This window comes from Podarcis vaucheri (assembly GCF_965113315.1).
Source record: "Podarcis vaucheri genome assembly, chromosome: 13".
NCBI lineage: Eukaryota > Metazoa > Chordata > Lepidosauria > Squamata > Lacertidae > Podarcis > Podarcis vaucheri.
Window position 1 is genome coordinate 25,003,114 of NC_138751.1, and position 18,562 is coordinate 25,021,675.

The window sequence follows — 18,562 nt, forward strand, 5'->3', positions numbered from 1 at the left end:
GAAGGAAAAAAGAAGGAACCTGCTTGTCTTTCTAACAGTGCATAATAATGTAGCAGTGCTCTGTCAAGGAACATATGAAATAATAAAAGTGTATCTGAATATGTCCAGAGTGCCTTTTAATGACTTTTTAACAGCCCAGGTTTATTCCCATATATATTATGACTTCCAGGAAATTTGAGTCCCTTCTGTTTTTAGAATTTAATAACAGATCAATTTCCGCAAAATTACAATGCTTCTTTGCGACAACATTCCATTAATGATAGCTTAAAATGTATGCCACCCACCGAAGGAGTATTTTGGCATTTGAATATTAGAGGTTGCTGCTGCTGTATTCTTAGGGTTCAAATTGTTCAGTGCTTTCAGGCACCAATCAGCAGTTGGGGGAGTGGTGCAGGAAAAACAACTTACTCCTTACTTTAAAGAAAACAAAAGAGATGATTGTGGACTTTAGGAAATGTAAATTGAATATTCAGCCAGTGCATGGAACAGGTCTCGGTGTTTCGATTTCTGGGAATGGAGTTGAGAGATGACCTAACCTGGGGAGAAAACAGCAAAGACCTTATGAAGAGAGCACAGCAGAGGTTATATTTTCTGAGAATCCTCCAGAAAAACAATCTCTCAGATGGCATTTACCATTGTACTGTGGAGAGTGTATTAACTTATGGTCTGTGTGATTTGGGAGCTGCACGACCAGGGAAAAAATAATGCTGTTCAGGATTGTAAAGACTGCAGAGAGAATAATTGGGTGCACTCTTCCCACCTTAGATCAAATCTATGCTGTCAGGTGCCATAAGAAAGCTGCAGAGATAGCGCAGGATAGTGCGCACCCCGGGAATGATCTCTTTCAGCTTCTGCCTTCTGGAAGAAGGTACAGGGTTATAAAGACCAGGATTAGCCGCCTGAGAAACAGTTTCTACCCAAATGCAATTCTGGTTTTAAACGCAGTATAAGGAGTCTCTATAGGGGTATATTGTATTTTAAAATGGGGGTTTCAGAGTTTTTAGGGGTTTTTGAATGTCTTATGTAGAATTTTCAATTTCATTGTTCCGTATGGGACAATGACAATAAAGATATCATATTGTATCGTAGGCGGTGCAGTGATCGATGGTACCCAGCAAAGCATTGCCAAAAACATTTAAAAAACAACAACAACCCAAAACAATCCTGCCAACAGAAAGAGTTTCAGTACATCCCCAGTTGGGTAACATCCCCCCCCCTTACTACACTGTCTGTGGATCAAGAAAATCCAAATTAAATTGGGGGTGGGGGAGCACAGGCTGCCACTTGAATGAGAATGTCATCATGTGAATGAAGCGAAAAACATACACACAATGGGATGCATCATATCCAGTTTAAACTGCTGTGTTCACCATCTTTCTGCTATGAGTCACACCAGACTGCTCCATGAACAACTTCTCTATAGCTTCAAAAACAACAGTGAATTGTATACTGGAAGATGAAGAAGAGTTTGGCTGTGAAGGATAAGGTGATTACTTAAGGGAGGGTTTTCTATGCCATATATGGTTTCTTGGCTGTTGATGAGTTAGCAGCAAATCCCTGTGCGATGCATGCCCATGCCAATGTGTTTTACGGTGCCTAATATGCAAACTGACTCACCGCTGTCTCTCCCATGTTTATCCTCCTAAACAACGTATTCACCAGAAAGCTGGGGAGAAAACACTTCACCCCGCTGATTGATGAATCTCCCCTCTATTTTCTAAAAGGTGCTCGTTGTTCCTAGTTGCTATCTCATGATGACCAACAACTGTGAGTATCTAGTGCACTGGCCCCAAAATGGGCCTGCTGTTTGTGTGCCTTTGGTCTCATGAGAAGCATCCCTGAAATGAGGGGCCAGGCTTCTACCCAGAACACCTGGTTGCCCAAATTTTTTTTCGTTTAAGTTTAAAATTATGATAGACAGCTTTTTTTAAAAGAATGAGGCCTTGCCCACTACCTTGCAAGCCATACCTTTTCAAACTCCTAACCTGAATCGCTCAGCTTGCTCATGATTCCTGCTGGTTTAGGGTGGATCGGAAACTAGCCCCTTATCATACTTAACGTGTGTGTGTGTGTGTGTTATTTATTTAGTAATCTTGTAATTATGTTTTATTATATTTTTAACCTTCTGTTTGCTGCTTGAGCTTTTTAAAAGGGAAATAATGATGAAAACATTTTAAATCAACAAACTAAATGACTGGCGGAGTGGGACACCCAGAGACCGCAAAAGCACAGCTGCAATAACTGTGAGCATGATAGGAGCTTTAGCGGGGCAAGGGAAAGGCAACTTATTTAAAGGTCTTAAATATAAGCAGGTAAAAGCTTCTAAACTTAGGGGAAAACACCTGTATTTAACTCAAACATATTTGGTAATGATGATTCAGCCGCAGATATTTGATTTGGGGTTATAAGAGCTTACTCTAATGATGTTAACTGTGGAACCGGCACTTTACAAACACCGCATAATATTTATTATTCACCTATGAGAAATCAATATTTTAGTGCGGCAGCACCCATTCTCCAGAACTCCCAGAAAATTAATATTGGTCAGGTGCCATCTTTGTACTGCTTTCAATGTCTGCTAAAAACTGTTTTTAGGCAAGTCTACCCAGACGTAATTTTATTATTTACAATTGTTTCTGAAACTGGTTTTATTGACATTTTAATAATTTTATTATGTCTACTGTTTTTAAAGTCTTTTTTATTGCTATTTTAATTCATTTTTTATATAATTTCATGGAAACTGTTAGATATGTTGATTAAGCAACACATAAGTTTTGCTAAATAAATAAAGGAAAGAACTGAATTTACTATTTTGAAGAAAAATTTTGAAAATCAAAAGATAAACGGCTAATATGCAAAATTTGTACATTTTTTTTTTTAAAAAAACTGAATAGAAGCCACTATTCATAAAATGTGTTGAATCTTTAGATTGGCACAAAAACTAATGAAAAATATTTTAAAGCTTTTGAACTATGACAGTTGTGGGGGAGGATAAGAAGGATCTTAGGCTGCTGGGAGCCCAAGTATTAGAAAATAATAGTCTCCAGTGAGAGAAAACCAAACCTAGGTAAGATATAGCCCTGAAACTTCCCACTGTGTGGGATAGTGGGGGAAAAACACATTTCATTCAAAAAACCAAAACTCTAAAGCTGATTTGAATTTGTGTGCAAGTTTAGCATGTCGTTAAACTTTCAGAATTCTGATTAGAAATTTCAAAATGCTCAAATTTCAGTTTTAAAGCCAGCTGTTGAAAAAGCCATTTCCGGCTTCAAGGAGATGGGGTTGCGGGCTTGCTCCACCCCCACTCCCGCGCGGGGGCTGGCTCTTCCCCCGCGCGAGAACAGGGAATCCCCGGGCGTGTCACTGAACCGGCCAGCCTATTGGCTGGCCGGGGAGGCGGGACCTTGCCTATTTAAGGCCAGGCACGCCCGGGGATCGCCCTCTTCCCACCTGGACCCCAGAGAGGTTTTTTCTTCTAGAGGTTTTCTTTGAGCGTTGGAGAGCTTTTCGTCGGGACGTTTGGCCTTCGCTTCTGCGTTCAGCTGCTGAGGACCCTACCGGCTGCCGCGTGTGCTTGCCCCCGCCTGAGCTAAATCACTGAGGAGACCACGGTCTCTTCCTGAGCTGAAATCACTGGTGCTGCGGGGGTGTACCGGCAAGCAGGTCGTGAGGCGCCAGCAGCTGCGCAGGAATTTTTTCCCTTTGCATCGCTCCAATCCGGAAAGCGGAAGAGAGGCAGGGTGATCGGTGCGCCGGACAAGTCATCCAGGACCGGGCACAGAGGACAGGGCGCCACCGGGACCCGACATCGCCCTTGCTCCAGGAAAGGAAGAGGGGTAAAGTACACCCGGCAGCCTCTTTCCGCTCCTGAATTCCTCCCTTTGTGCCGCCCCGGGTCGTCTCCTCCCCGCTTTCGTTCATTCACCCCCTTAATTGCAAGTGTCTTTCCCTGCCTGCCTTTGTTGTCCTGTGCTCCCCAGCGTCCCACGACCATCATCTGTCCTCCCGTTCTCCTCCGCTCTGCTAACGGTCTGCCTGCCGCTTCCCCTCCTCCTCATCGGCCGCCTAAAGCCTGGTCCCTGCTTACCGTACCCTTCCGTTGTTCTCGGCTGTGCGTTCGCGGCATTTATTTTGGTTTCCCGGGATTCTGAGGCTACCGCCTGCGGCGCGTGCGCGTTGACGCCGCAGCCCCCTGCCCGGGACTGCTGGAGTGAGGGCTGAGGGAGGAGCGTTCCTTGAGTGATAGGGATCGTCGGTCTTGCGGCCAGTCCGCGTACAAGCTCGGCAGCAATTTTGAGCAGGTCCGGGGGCCGGGATTTCCTGTGCCGCTGCAGCCGCCATATTGGTAGGGGCCACGTGTCTAGCCCCGGCGGCCATTTTAGGTGTCCGCTTCACTGTTTGGCCTGCCTTCAGGAACAGTGATAGTCCATTTTCCTAGCTTATTTTTCGGCCATTTTGGGGAGGTCCACACTCTCCTGGCGGCCATTTTAGGTGCCCCCTTTTGTTGTTTTCGGCTCTAGTCTACCCTGCCTTAAATCTAGCTTTTGCCGCGGGGAGGATTTCTATTGCCTGCTAATTTACCGCTTTGCCTCTATTGCGGGCTGCCGCGGTCTGGGAGCGGGCAACATACTGGCAAGGGCCACGTGCCAAAGCTCGGCGGCCATTTTGAGTGTGTCCTTTTGACGTGACCTTCTGTAGCAGCGGCCGCCATATCGGTAGGGGCCACGTGTCAAGCCTCGAGCCTCGGAGGCCATTTTAGGTTGGTCATCTCCCATCGCAGCCCCACCCGCTTTGACACACCTCCTTGTTCTGTGCGGCCTTAGTAGTTTTGCCCCAAGCAAGCATATATATAATTTAAAAAAAAAAAAAAAGAATTAGTTTGTTTGCAGAGCAGCATAGGATTCTCCATTTGGTTTCAACAATAGTGTTTGCATTACACTGGAATAAATAAACAAATAGACAGATAGATAGATAATAAATATAATTCAGATATTTAAATAAAAGAAATAAATAAAGAAATTAGAATAAATAAATAAAATAATAATAATAATAATAATAAATAAATAAATAAATACAATAATAACTTAAAAATAATAAATAAATAAATAAATAAATAAATAAATAAATAAATAAATAAAACCCAGGAGGCGGGGGTACGTGAGTAGGCTATTGAACTAGTTTAGTCGGTAAGCTGCTAAGTCAGGGTTGAGAATACTGAACTGACAGCGGTACTTGGCAACAGGATACTACAGCATTCACAGTTCGCACAGTCCGCAAATCTCGCCAGTTTATTTAGTGAGTCGTTTCCCATCCAGTGGTAATGGCTTCTGGAGGAGACCAGCAGGCATCTACTTCAGCCAATCCGCCAGCTCCTCCTGCAGGCAATAGTGGCGCCCAATCGCCTGCCCTGCCTGGCAACCTCCAAGATTTTGCCCAATTGTTCGTGGCCTTTGAAACGTTCTACAAAAGATATAAGTCTAACGGCGGTTCGGTGCCCTCAGCACCAGAACCTTCGCAGGAAGTCATACCCGACACTCCTCCCAGCCAGCAGGACACCCCCGCTATTGCAGGCTGCAGTAGCCAGGCGGAAACAGTGAGCGTGTGTCGCCCTAATACCCGCTCCCGGTCGGCTACCGCTAAGAAACCAACCAACAGCTTGGGCAAAGGTAAGGCACCGGCCAAGGGTGCTAGCAGGGGGGCGGCCACGGCCAAGGGCACCAGGGGGAGCCGCGGCTCAAAAACGCCAGGGATTCCTAGTGTCTTCCAGGAACAGCAGGCACACTACAGCTCTACGGAGGACAGCGCGGAATCCGCGCTGGAAGAAGAACACGTTGAGCCGAGCACCCCCCAGCCGGTGGTAACCGCGAACGCGGCTAGCGACGAGGTGCAAGGCGGGAAGAGAAAGTCTAAGAAGAAGCACACGTCCTCTAAGAAGAAGAGAAGTAGACAATCAGAGACCGAGGATGACTCAGGTACGTCATCATCTGACTCGGATGGGGAGGGACCCATGGATGGCTACTGGGTTTTAGGGGAGGAGAATCATGGGCTCCCACTTTGGGCACACGAAAGGAGGGCCAATTCACATCGTAAGGCCTTTAATGGCGTATTGTCTTGGAGGAATGGGGCATTGGTGGAGGACGTTAAAGTTGCCACCCATCAATCCACCGATTTCATACTGGGGTTCCACTTGTCCCATAAGAAGAGGAATAAGATCCTCAATGGGGACTACGTAGACATGTTCACCCTTCTCCCTCCAACCAAGCTTACGGGAAAAGGGGAGAAGAGGCGTTCTTATGGTAAGCGAAGGTACAGGACGCCGAGGGCGGAGCGCACCTTTGAGAACTGGCTGGACGGGTACCAAGTATTTATGGGAGTTGTGTGCGCAGCCTATCCTATGCGTGCGATGGATTTAGTCGCCTATTTGGCCCACGTCAGGAGGGCTCACGCCCTCGCGGGGGAAAACGCGGCCCTGACGTACGATGAGTATTTCCGTAGAAACGCTTCTCTCCTGCCTTCTACCCGCTGGGATCTAACGGATCCTAACTTCTGGGGCCAAGAAGTCAACCCATACATCGAGAAGAGAAACCTGGAGCCCTCCAAGGCGGGTAAGACAGAGACGAAGCGCCGCCGACAATGCTGGGAATACAACAGGGGCGTTTGTTCGCGCCCCTCCTGTAAGTATTTGCACGAGTGCGAGCGGTGTTGGGGTAGCCACCCCGCCTCGGCCTGCTTCAAGAACAAGCAACAGCCCTTTCGGGGGGGTAGGGGGTTCTCCCACAGCAGCAATAGGGGTGCCCCCGGATCCGCACATCAGGGACCTGCTAACCGTCAATAACCACTACCTGGGTTTAGCCGCCTCCCCCATCAAACTCCAGCCCCTTAAGACCTTACTGGACCTGTACCCCGACCGGAAGGCTGCACAGTACCTGTGGGAGGGGTTCTCCCTGGGATTTAGAATCCCAGTGTCCACCCCCCCTACCACCGGGGACCCCCAAAATCAAAAATCTGTTAGGGAGAGGCCTGAAATAGCCCAAAAAAAGATTGCGAAGGAAATTAGCGCAGGCAGGGTGGCAGGTCCTTTCACAGAACCTCCAGTAGAGGGTCTTCACGTGTCCCCGTTGGGTATAGTGCCGAAGAAGGCCCCAGGGGAGTTTCGTATGATCCACAATCTCTCATTCCCAAGGGGAAGCTCCGTTAACGATTCGATCCCTCAAGAGCTTTGCACGGTGAAATACGCCTCCTTTGATCAGGCTGTTAAAATGATCCGCAGATTTGGGCCTGGGGCACTCCTTGCCAAATGCGACATTGAGTCCGCATTCCGCCTACTCCCGGTTCACCCGGCTGACTTCCGTTGGTTGGGTTTCCGATTTAAGGGGGCATATTTCATCGACAAAGCGATGCCCATGGGATGCTCCGTGGCCTGCTCTGCCTTTGAGACCTTCAGTACCTTTCTCGATTGGGCCCTTCGCGCCAGGACAGGGTCATCGGGCGTGTCTCATTACCTCGATGATTTTATTTTGGTGGCAGAGGACAAACCACGATGCACAGCGCTCTTGGACGCCTTCATGGCTTTAGCAGATGAGCTTGGGGTGCCCCTGGCTGCTGAAAAAACCGAGGGTCCCGCCACCACCTTAATTTACTTAGGCATTGAATTGGATACCGTGGCCCAAACTTCCAAACTACCCAAAGAAAAGTTGTTAGCTCTCAAGGAGGTGATTCAGCAGCTTCTGCCCCTAAAGAAGGTTACACTAAGGCAGATCCAATCCCTATTGGGCCACCTGAATTTCGCTTGCAGGGTGGTGGCACCGGGCAGGCCCTTTTGCGGACGGCTAGCCAGATTGTCGGCAGGTCTAAGGGCACCCCAGCATAGGGTCCGCCTCCCCAAAGAGGTCAAAAATGATCTGGAAATCTGGCTACAATTCCTTGAAAATTACAACGGTGTATCACTATGGCAGGATTCCATGACACTCAACGCGGAGTTCCAGGTGCAATCGGACGCTGCGGGGTCCTTAGGTTTTGGGGTCTATTTCAGAGGGCAATGGTGCGCAAAAAGGTGGCCAGAAGAGTGGCGGGGTCAACCCATTTCTCGGGACATGACCTTTCTGGAATTCTTCCCTATCTTGGTGGCAGTTCATCTTTGGACCGAGCAATTCCGCAATCACAGAGTTTGCTTCAACACAGATAATCAGGCAGTGGTGGCGGTTCTGTCCAGGCAGTCTGCCCGTTCCCCTAGGGTTGGGAACCTTTTACGGTCCTTCATTCTCCAATGTCTTGAGCACAATATATACTTCTCAGCCAAATTTGTACCCGGGATTAATAACGATATTGCGGATGCTCTGTCTCGCTTTCAGATGGAGCGTTTCCGCTCGTTAGCGCCGGAGGCGGAGCAGTCATCGATGCCTTTCCCGGAACACCTCTGGAGTCTTGGGAGCAGGAAGTGTTGAAGGGAGTATTCGGTGCAGTTGCCCCCTCCACTATGAGATCCTACAAGAAAGCGTGGGCTGACTTCCTTAAATTTCGCAGTAGATCATCTAAAGTCAGCCAAAAGGCCATCCCCTCCACGAGGGAGGTCTTACATTATTTGGCATACCTGAAGGAATTGGGCCGGGCACCCAGGACCCTCAATATTCAGTCCGCCGGGATTTCATATTTCTGTAAAAGCTTTTTCGACACTGACCCGTGCGCCAAGTTCATAGTACGGAAGACCCTTGAGGGCTGGCGTCGGGCCCAGCCTTCCTGCTCCGATAAGAGGAGGCCCATAACTTATGATATTTTAGCTCAAATACACGTAAAATTACGCGAAATTTGCTGGTCTAAGTATGAAGCGCGCTTATTTTCAGCTGCCTTTTCCATAGCCTTCTTCGGGGCCCTCCGCGTTGGGGAGGTGGTTTGCGAGGGCGGGGCCGCCCTCGGCTTGAGGGGCATCCACATAAGTGATATAACCCTATCGGCTAGTGAATTGTTAGTCCAGGTGCGCAGCTCCAAGACGGATCAACAGGGTAGGGGGGCCTTACTGCGCTTACCAGCTGCCCAAGGTACTGGGCCCTGCCCGGTTAGGGATACACGCCGTTTCCTATGCTTAAGACCAAGTGGTCAGGGCCCCTTCCTAATCCATGCCGACGGGTCCCCCTTGGCGCGACACCAGTTTACTAGAGTTATGCGCAAAGCTTTGTCTGCCTGCGGCCTGCCCGCGGGGGAATTTGCCGCTCATTCATTCAGGATTGGTGCTGCAACTACTGCAGTGCACCTTGGTCTCTCGCTGGAGAGGATAAAAGAGCTGGGTCGGTGGAAGTCCAATGCATACAGGGCCTACTTAAGAAAGTAAGTTTAGAATGGTGACAAACCTGACCTCGATCTCCTTATTTGTTTCCTTACAGAATCACAAAAGATACACATCTGGTTAGTGGGCCACAGCATTGTACATTGGGCCAATGTTCGAGCCAGGACTACCGGGCTGGGGCCTAACTTAAACTTGCCTGCTTATGTCGAGCTGAAGTGGTTGTCAAGAAGGGGGATGCGCTGGAGCGAATTCAGGCCCCTGGTGATGGCGAGAGCTGCCGTGGACGGCCCCCCAGATGCACTAGTTATCCAGCTGGGGGAGAATGATTTAGCTTATCGCAAGGCGATTGACCTGAGATGGCACATATTTGACGATCTGGCTGAACTGTTGGTGGCTTACCCGAGCATCACAATTTTGTGGTCCTCACTGCTGGAAAGAAGGACTTGGAGGGACTGTGCGAACCCGGCTGGGGTCAATAAAGCTCGAAAGGTTTTAGAGCGGGCAGTGCAGCGTAGAGTGGCGGCTCTGGGCGGGTGCGTCATTGACCACCCAAGCATCCAGCACAGCAACGAGGCCCTCTACAGATGTGATGGCGTGCATCTTTCCAATGAGGGAAATGACTTGTGGTTGGGGGACATTATTGCAGGGATTAGGGATTGGTTGCAGGTTTAAAAGGTATTGGCGGCGAGCTTTGCTCGAGTGGCGGTTAGGCATTGGCAGGGGGAATTGATACGCAAATGAGAGGGGGGGAAGGAAGCGCCATCACCTTCCCCCAAATAAAAGGGGTAGTCCGGTAGAGGACTCCGGGGGGCGTTGCCTTGTCCGAAACCTACGGAGGTAAGGGCCGCCGGCACGCCCCCGAGCGGTGACACCCGTGGGATCCTAGTTGGCGTACTCCATCAGGACCCCCCACGGTTTGTGGACAACCCTCCCGGTCACCATGCCGGGTAGTCGATAGGAGCCAATGCCTAAAGCCAATACCTTTCAATTCTGTAATCAATAAAGTTGTGGCCTTTTTTATGCCCATTAACCGAAAATACTGTGTCCCGTGTCTTCATTTCACAATGGGGGGGGGGAGTATTGCCACGCAAAGCCATTTCTGGCTTCAAGGAGATGGGGTTGCGGGCTTGCTCCACCCCCACTCCCGCGCGGGGGCTGGCTCTTCCCCCGCGCGAGAACAGGGAATCCCCGGGCGTGTCACTGAACCGGCCAGCCTATTGGCTGGCCGGGGAGGCGGGACCTTGCCTATTTAAGGCCAGGCACGCCCGGGGATCGCCCTCTTCCCACCTGGACCCCAGAGAGGTTTTTTCTCCCATCCCACCCACCCGTAGGTTTAGCTAGTCTTGGCCTTGCTATGGACTTCGGTTGGTCGCCGCAAGGGGCCTGGTAGGAATTTTTCCAAGTTGGCCCACTTCGTGCCTTTTGGTTTTTTCGCCTACCTCGTAGCAAACGTCACAACTTCCCCGGTGTTGGCGGTTAGGCATTGGCAGGGGGAATTGATACGCAAATGAGAGGGGGGGGAAGGAAGCGCCATCACCTTCCCCCAAATAAAAGGGGTAGTCCGGTAGAGGACTCCGGGGGGCGTTGCCTTGTCCGAAACCTACGGAGGTAAGGGCCGCCGGCACGCCCCCGAGCGGTGACACCCGTGGGATCCTAGTTGGCGTACTCCATCAGGACCCCCCACGGTTTGTGGACAACCCTCCCGGTCACCATGCCGGGTAGTCGATAGGAGCCAATGCCTAAAGCCAATACCTTTCAATTCTGTAATCAATAAAGTTGTGGCCTTTTTTATGCCCATTAACCGAAAATACTGTGTCCCGTGTCTTCATTTCACAATGGGGGGGGGGAGTATTGCCACGCAACCTCTTAATGCTGGCCACTAAATCTTTTTATTATTCTCATTGGTAAATATTTTAAACCAAAATTTGTTTTCAGCTTAAAAATTAGCAGTTTGTAAATCTGTTCATTTAAACATGGTAGTAAGCGTTGCTCCAGGTGTTCATTTTGTTATTACCCTTTTCTACAGCAGAACGGTCCTATGTTCCCATGTTTTTCTCATCAGGGGGCAGCAGAAGCAACTTCCATTTTATCCCTGTAGTTTTGATGGTGCTATTTAAGTAAATTTCAAATGTGAAATTGCATGTGCTCAGAATATTCCCCCTCCCTCCCTCCTCCTCCTCCTCCTCCTCCTCCTCCTCCAAGTCAAACTCCTTTTGTTTATTTTTTCGCTCTATACCATATCAGGAATGCAAAAGCAGATGTAAAGTATAGAACAGCTGGGAAGGGGAAATGTTAAATGTGTGTGTGCTTCGTATTCATAATCGAATGAATACCTACTGCTGTCTAAAAAGCACAGAGGAAGGTGGGGGCTTAAGACCATAACACAAGGGTCAGATTACCTAGCACTGCTTTTACCTTTCTTATTGCGGTCCCAGAGCAACAGAGCTTTGCATTCAACACAGCACCCCCACCCCGGCCAGTTTTCCCTAGGCACTGCTCTGACTCCCTGAGAAAGTCTTTCTGGGATCTCAAACTGCAGAGTCATCTGCTAACACACAGGCAAGCGGCATGTAGGGAATGTCCTCCCGCGGTGCGCGGGATGGTGGAAGGATGCCTCTGGCCTGGCGCTGCTCCAGTTCCCAGCCTGCTGCTATATTGGCTCCCTGCTCCCGTTGGTTATCTAACAACCCCCCCCCCCCGTCCGCTGCCTCTTCTCCTAAGTGCATACTTTCCTGAGTGCCATCCTTCGATAATAAGAGATTCAGGAAGCAAACCTGAATTGCGCCTCATTAAAATCAGGGGCAACTGCACCAAAACCTTCCCTCATTGGGCTGTGCAGGATAAAGTGTTCAGTTTTTGAACAGAAGGCAGGAGGAAGAACCTCAGCCTAAGCTTTAAGAGAGCCCTGTGTCCTGCACTGCACAGGGGAGGATTTGAAGGGCTGTTCATGCCAAGTTGTGTTTAAAAAAGAAAAATAAGCGAGCATGAGCATTAAAGTTATCCATCAACACTCACTGGACAGCAGATAGGGAGCCAGACATACAGTTCACATTCTCCCTCGCTGTGGTGAGATGTATTTTACGGTCTATTTAAATAAATAGTGATTGTCACTAAATTTGCAGCCATACTTATGCACGTCTTATGAAAATGTGTCCTCTCCTCACCTCTTTTTTTGTGGTTCATTTCCTCTTATTTGATGATGGGTAAGTGGCATGCATAGCTTGCTGCTGCTCCACCGCCTCTTTTATCTCACAGCAAGACCAGATGCCATTTCCCCCCAAAGAAAGCAAAGTCAAAGTCCTCAACAGTTTCTTACCTCAGGCAACTGTGACATCTGTTGTCTCTCACCTACGTTACCGTATTTTTCGCTCTATAGGATGCACTTTTTCCCCTCCAAAAATTAAGAGCGAATATTCCTATAGAGCGAATGCAGGATGCGTGGCTAAGCCCAAAGCCAGAACAGGGAGACGGAGCGCTGCACAGTGCTCCATCTTGCTGTTCTAGCTTGGGGTTAGCTGCGCAAAGCCTCCGCAGGGCAGCAGGGTGCCTTCACCCTGCTGCTCTGCAGAGGCTTCAAAGGCTGCACTCCGGGGGCTTCAGGCAGCTATCCACAAGCCTTCGGAGCACAGCAGGAGTTCCCGCTGCGCTCCAAAGGCTTGTGGATAGCCGTCTGAAGCCTGGAGAGCGAGAGGGGTCGGTGCACACCGATCCCTCTTGCTCTCCAGGCTTCGCTTCGCTGGAGAGGTGCTGCACAGTTTTCCCTCTCTGCGCAGCACCCCTTCAGTGAAGCAGGAGGAGAAATGGAAGGGGCTCCGTTTCTCCTGCCGCTTTGCTGAAGGGGCGCTGAGCAGAGAGGGGGAGAATTCCCCCCCCCCGTTCTCCCCCTGCTATGGTCCAGTGCGTCCTATAGAGTGAAAAATACGGTAATTAAGTGTAGGATTCCCCATCTTCTGTGCTCTTGCAAAAATAAATAAATGAGCCCAGCCAAACTGAGGGGAAAGGGGGCCTCTCCCCTTACTCTGCTGTTGATGTTGGAGGTCAGCCTTCATAGAATCATGGGATGGGGTCATAGAATTGTATAGCTGGAAGGAACACCAAGGGTCATCAAGTCCAACCCCGTGATGCAGGAATCTCAACTAAAGCATCCATGACAGGTAGCCATCCAACCTCTGCTTAAAAACCTCCAGTAGAGAGTTCACCACCCTCCAAGGGAGTTTGTTCCACTGTCAAACAGCTCTTACTATTAGAAAGTTCTTCCTAATGATTAGTCTGACTCTCCTTTCTTGTAACTTGCAGCCATTGGTGCAGGTTACAACCCTCCAGAGCAGGAGAAAACAAACTTTCTTCATCTTCCAATGGAATTTAGAAGACTACATGTGGATTACAGATAATTTAAAAAAAATATCATTCCTCCTTTCTCTCCACAGGCTCTATTCATGAGCAGAACACCACCTCAACTGAGGCTCTGGAAGATATTGAAGACAATGAGAAGCTCATAGAACAGCTCATGTGCATCACCTCAGACAGCTTACCTCAGCTAGAAGTAGAGGAGAAATACGACATAGCCAAGGAGCTAGGCAGTGGCTCCTATGGACATGTTCTGCACATCCAGCATCGTGAGAGAGGTGAGAGTGTGAAAAGGCAAATTCCATGCTAGGGATCATTAGGAAAGTGACTGATAACCAAACAGCCAATACCGTAATGCTGTTACACAGATCTGTAGCATGACCACTTGAAATACAGTGTACTATTCTGTTCATCTCACCTGGGAAAGGTTCAGAAAAGGGTAACCAAAATGATCAAGAGGATGGAACAACTCCCGTATGACGAATGACTATAACATTTGAGTCCTTTTCGTTCAGTGAACAAGCGGGGAAATGATAAGAGGTGTACAGATGTACCTTGGAAATCGAACTGAATCCATTCTGGAAGTCCATTTGATTTCCAAAATGTTTGGAAACCAAAGCGCAGCTTCTGATTGGCTGCAGGAAGCTCCTGCAGCCAATTGGAAGCTGCGGAAGCCCCATCGGACATTCAGGTACCAAAGAACATTCACAAACTGGAACACTCAGTTCCAGGTTTTGCGGTGTTCGGGAGCCAAAACGTCCGAGTACCAAGGCAATTGGCATCCAAAGTACAACTGTATACAGTTCATGCACTGGGTGGAGGAAGGACATTTTTGTCCCTGTCTCATTATGTTGTAACTTGGGGATATCCAATGAAGCTGGGTGTTGGAAGATTCAGGACAGACAAAAGAGAGTTCTCCACACAGCACATAGTTAACTTGTAGAATTCACTTCCACAGAATGTCAAGATGGCCACCAATTTCAATGGCTTTAAAAGAGGATTAGAAAAATTGTTGGAGCAGAAGTTTATCTAGTTTACTAGCCATTTTCTGCCTCCACTGTCTGAGTCAGTATGCCTCTAAATATCAGTTGCTGTGAATCACAAGTGGGAATAATGTTATTGAATGGGCTTCCTATGAGCATCTGGTTGCATCTGTGAGAACAGAGTGCTGAACTCGATGGACCTTTGGACAAATACAGCAGGTTCTTCTGATGTTCATAAGGGCCACGCCAGCCCACAGGAGGCAATGTGCTGTTACAGCTGGGGACCAGAGTACCAAAGTCTGTTAGTGAATATTAGAAGCTAATAAACCGTAGTATTTGGATAATATTTGGGATACAAAGGGGAAATGCAAGCTGCAGAACTGTGCCAGACAAGGAATACATGGGTTAGTTTATGCAAACCATATTGGCTGAACAATGTGGAAAGAAGTACTGAGCCATTAAGGGCCACAGACAATGCAAAAGAACTGTCCTTCTCTTTGCCCCTCACTCCCAGTGAGAATTAGGGGAGGGGTGTAGTATCACAGGAAAATTTGTCCTTTTAGAAAGCTAAAGGTTTGTTGGGAAGGAGTAGGACAGAATTCCATGGGCTGCTATGGAGGAAAGCAGGAACACGATAAGTAAAAGTTCCTGCGGGAAATGGGATGTTAACCAGATTAGAGTGTGGTCTTGTCTTGAGATTGACCCTAGTCTTGAAGAGAACCTACCCTCTAGAACTGCAAACATGCCCTGGGGCTAACGCTTGACTTAAGACCTGCCTGGAGCTGGCTCTGCTGCAGCTCAGCCCAAGCTGCCCCACTGCCCTCTTCTAGTTCACTAAATCCTGTAATTAATTAGCTGTGTCATCCCAGGAGTGTGGGCAGCTGCCAGCCAGCAGGTGCTGTGTTGGCGATGCCAAGTGCCTGCAGCAGTCCAAGTAGCAAGCTAGCCAGCCTCACAGCTGTAAGAATAAGAAGGAAGGAGGTAACCATTTGCACATAAATGTAGAAGAGTATGGCACTGAACAACAGATTCAATCCGAGTCCCAAACCCAGGTTAGGGACAGATTATTTTTTCTGTTACCCAGATGAAAGATCTTCCTCACCATTTGAAACTAACTTAGCAGTGCCCCCTGCTGGGGAGACAATGGTATGCAGCAGTTAATTTCTGAAAACAAGTGTGTTGCCAAAGTTTGAATTGCCCTCCAGAGCTTCTGACCCGAGTGTTCCTTCTCCCAATCCAAGGATGATCAGCTTCTAAGGGCTTACAGGTTAGCCGCTGTGTGAACTGCGTTTTCGAGGTACAATGCCTGGCGCGTGCAGGTATCAAGTACTAAACAGAAGATTTATGTGTGACATGGGCACTACTTTTGGTGCTGTGGCACCCAGGCACCCACTAATGTCCAGCCGCTGACATTTTGTTGTTGTTTGCAGGAACATCAATGGCTCTGAAGCTGATGTCCAAGGAGCGGACAGGGAGGCACGAGTTCCTGCGGGAATACTGCATTGCTCTCTGCCTCTCCTCACACCGCGCCCTTCTCCGAACCACTGGCATTGCTTTTGAGACATCTACACATTATGGCTTTGCACAGGAGCTGGCACCAGCTGGTGACCTTTGTGCCATCCTGAATTCAGGGGTACGAAGTGGGATGGAAACTTTGTGGGGCCTACAAATGGGAGAGTCTCAGCACAGGTGGGAAAGCAGGATTTATTTTGTGTATAGGGAAAGATTAAACATGCAAGCAATTGTAATCTAAAACTCAGAGTGAGCCTGCAGTGTAGCTCCAGCTTCCTCCTGGCTCTAATATGAATGGCTGAAACACACCCTAGCACATTGTTGTCAAAACTTGGATCTCCAGCTGTTTTCACCATCCCTGACCACTGGTCCTGTTAGCTAGGGAGACACAAGTTTGGGAAACATTGCAGCCTAGCATATTAATTAAATGCTGGTTCAACTGGCCACCTTTTTGTTCTTTAAGTGCCACAGTACCTTTCCCCATTTTTATGTTTATCCTTTGCCTTCAGTGCTCCAGTGTTAAGCAGCTGATGATAATATAGCAAAACTGTTCTAAGGATTGGGGGGGGGGAGGTGTCTAGGTGACATCATAGGTACCACTAGCCAGGCAATTACATCTACAGTTAGCTTCTTTCAATGAAAGGTCCATTTGCACTTGACTCAACGACGGTGCTTCCAAACTGGTCCCATTCCTCTGAAAGATGGAGGCTGGAGGGTAATCCTTTTCAAGAGGTACTGCTCATCTTTACCCCCTGCTCTCTTTTCTCTTTCTCAACAGGAGGGCCTTCCTGAGGTACAGGTGAAGCGGTGTGCAGCCCAACTGGCCGAGGCGTTGGATTTCATGCACGGCAAAGGCTTGGTGCACCGGGACATAAAGCTGGACAATGTGATGCTTTTTGACAAAGAGTGTCGTCAGGTGAAACTGGGAGACTTCGGCCTCACACGAGTGGAAGGCACACAAGTGGCTGCTATGTCTGGCACTCTGCCCTACTCCCCACCTGAATTGTGCCTTTTGGAAGGCACCGAGACTTTGGCTCTAGACCCCAGTCTAGATGTCTGGGCCTTTGGCGTGCTACTGTTCTGTATTTGTACAGGTTGCTTCCCTTGGGATGTGGCCATGAGCCCTGACCCTCAGTTTGAGGAATTTGGCATCTGGCAGAACCGCACGGTGCCAGGGGAGGCTCCGGCCCTGTGGAGAGGCTTTACCACCCATCTCTTGGGTCTGTTCCGCCGCCTAATGGCCATTGACCCTAACCGCCGCAGTCCTGCTGTTGAAGTGCACAAGTACTTAGCTCTGCCTTGGCGGGTGGACAGCTGTGGAGGGACACAGAGTCCTCAAGATGAACCTCTGAATACAATGGATTCAGGTGCCTTCCTCAGTGACCCTATTGGGGGCAATACTAACCTGGGCAATAGATCTCAGGAGAATTGTCCAGGGGAAATACTGCCTGAGCTAATTCTCTGTGAGAAAACCCACACCATTCAGAATGGTCATAGCCCCGGAAGCAATCCCAGTCCACAGGAAGCCTCATGGCTAACTGAGCCTGGGCTCCAGCCCTGATTTTAGATAATCCTCTTCCATGAACATGCTGAAATGAGTTGAAAGACCCAAGTAAGGGAAATAAGACTTAGCAGTAGTTTGTTCAGTATAATGCCATCTCTGCTATTGGTCAGGTTGGATAGAACTAGCTAGTCAGTAATGGGTGATCTACTCACTGCCAGAGAGATAGTGTGTAGTTGGGTAGCAATGGTATCAGCAGAACAACCTTTATTTCAATAGCAGGAACATCACTAGAGAAGAGAACAGTTGCTTCCTCTTTAGCTGGATTAGCTGGAGATGCCTTCCTTTGTTCACTTACTTTTTGTGGAGCATCTAGGCAACGTCATTATTAAGGTGTTGCAGTCCAAAATTTTCTGTATCATCTCACCATGATATTTTTAAGACAATTATGACAATTTTAAAGAAATAAAATATGATCGCTGGACCAGCCTGCCCATGAGGAACAGGCAGAGTTCTGTTCCAGCTTCTCACAGCTCCTGTACCTTTAAAACAGGGATGGCTAACTCACAGGCCGGATCAGGACCACCAGGCCTTCAAGTCCACAACCTGATTTGGAAATCTCGCCTGCTCTTTAAGGAGCAGATGGGGCACTTAAATCTCCAGATTGAGGCATAAAATTCCTCTTCCTTCTCTTTATATCCACCTATGGAGAGATAAAAGATCCCTCTGGCATCCCTTTAGAAGGGATATCTGGAGAGCAGTCATAGGAATCATTTCTCCCTGATCTTAATGCTCAACACCACAGTGCTGAGACTGGAGATTATCCCTCTACCTGATATTTAAGAGTAAAAGGCAACATGCCCACCCCTCAGTCCAGTCCTAGGGTGGGGAAATGCTGAGTTTTAATCTTAAAGAGCAAGCAGAAGGCTCTGGAGATTA

The 18,562-nt window shown here is 48.6% G+C and overlaps 1 protein-coding gene across 4 annotated transcripts in view; it reads left to right on the forward strand.

Annotated features, from left to right (window-relative positions):
• The window catches only part of LOC309517219 (putative serine/threonine-protein kinase SBK3), a 33,157-nt gene extending 14,610 nt beyond the window's left edge, over positions 1–18,547 (forward strand). For 3 of the 4 annotated variants that reach the window (XM_082196355.1, XM_082196357.1, XM_082196354.1), the window contains 3 exons: positions 13,708–13,905; positions 16,041–16,243; positions 16,901–18,547. In XM_082196355.1, coding sequence (XP_082052481.1) covers positions 13,708–13,905; positions 16,041–16,243; positions 16,901–17,683 — 1,184 coding nt within the window. In that variant the 3' untranslated portion in view covers positions 17,684–18,547. Of the gene's footprint in view, positions 1–330; positions 1,768–13,707; positions 13,906–16,040; positions 16,244–16,900 lie in introns of those variants that run through there. The other variant, XM_082196356.1, reaches the window with a different exon arrangement.
• Positions 18,548–18,562: the final 15 nt, after the last annotated feature.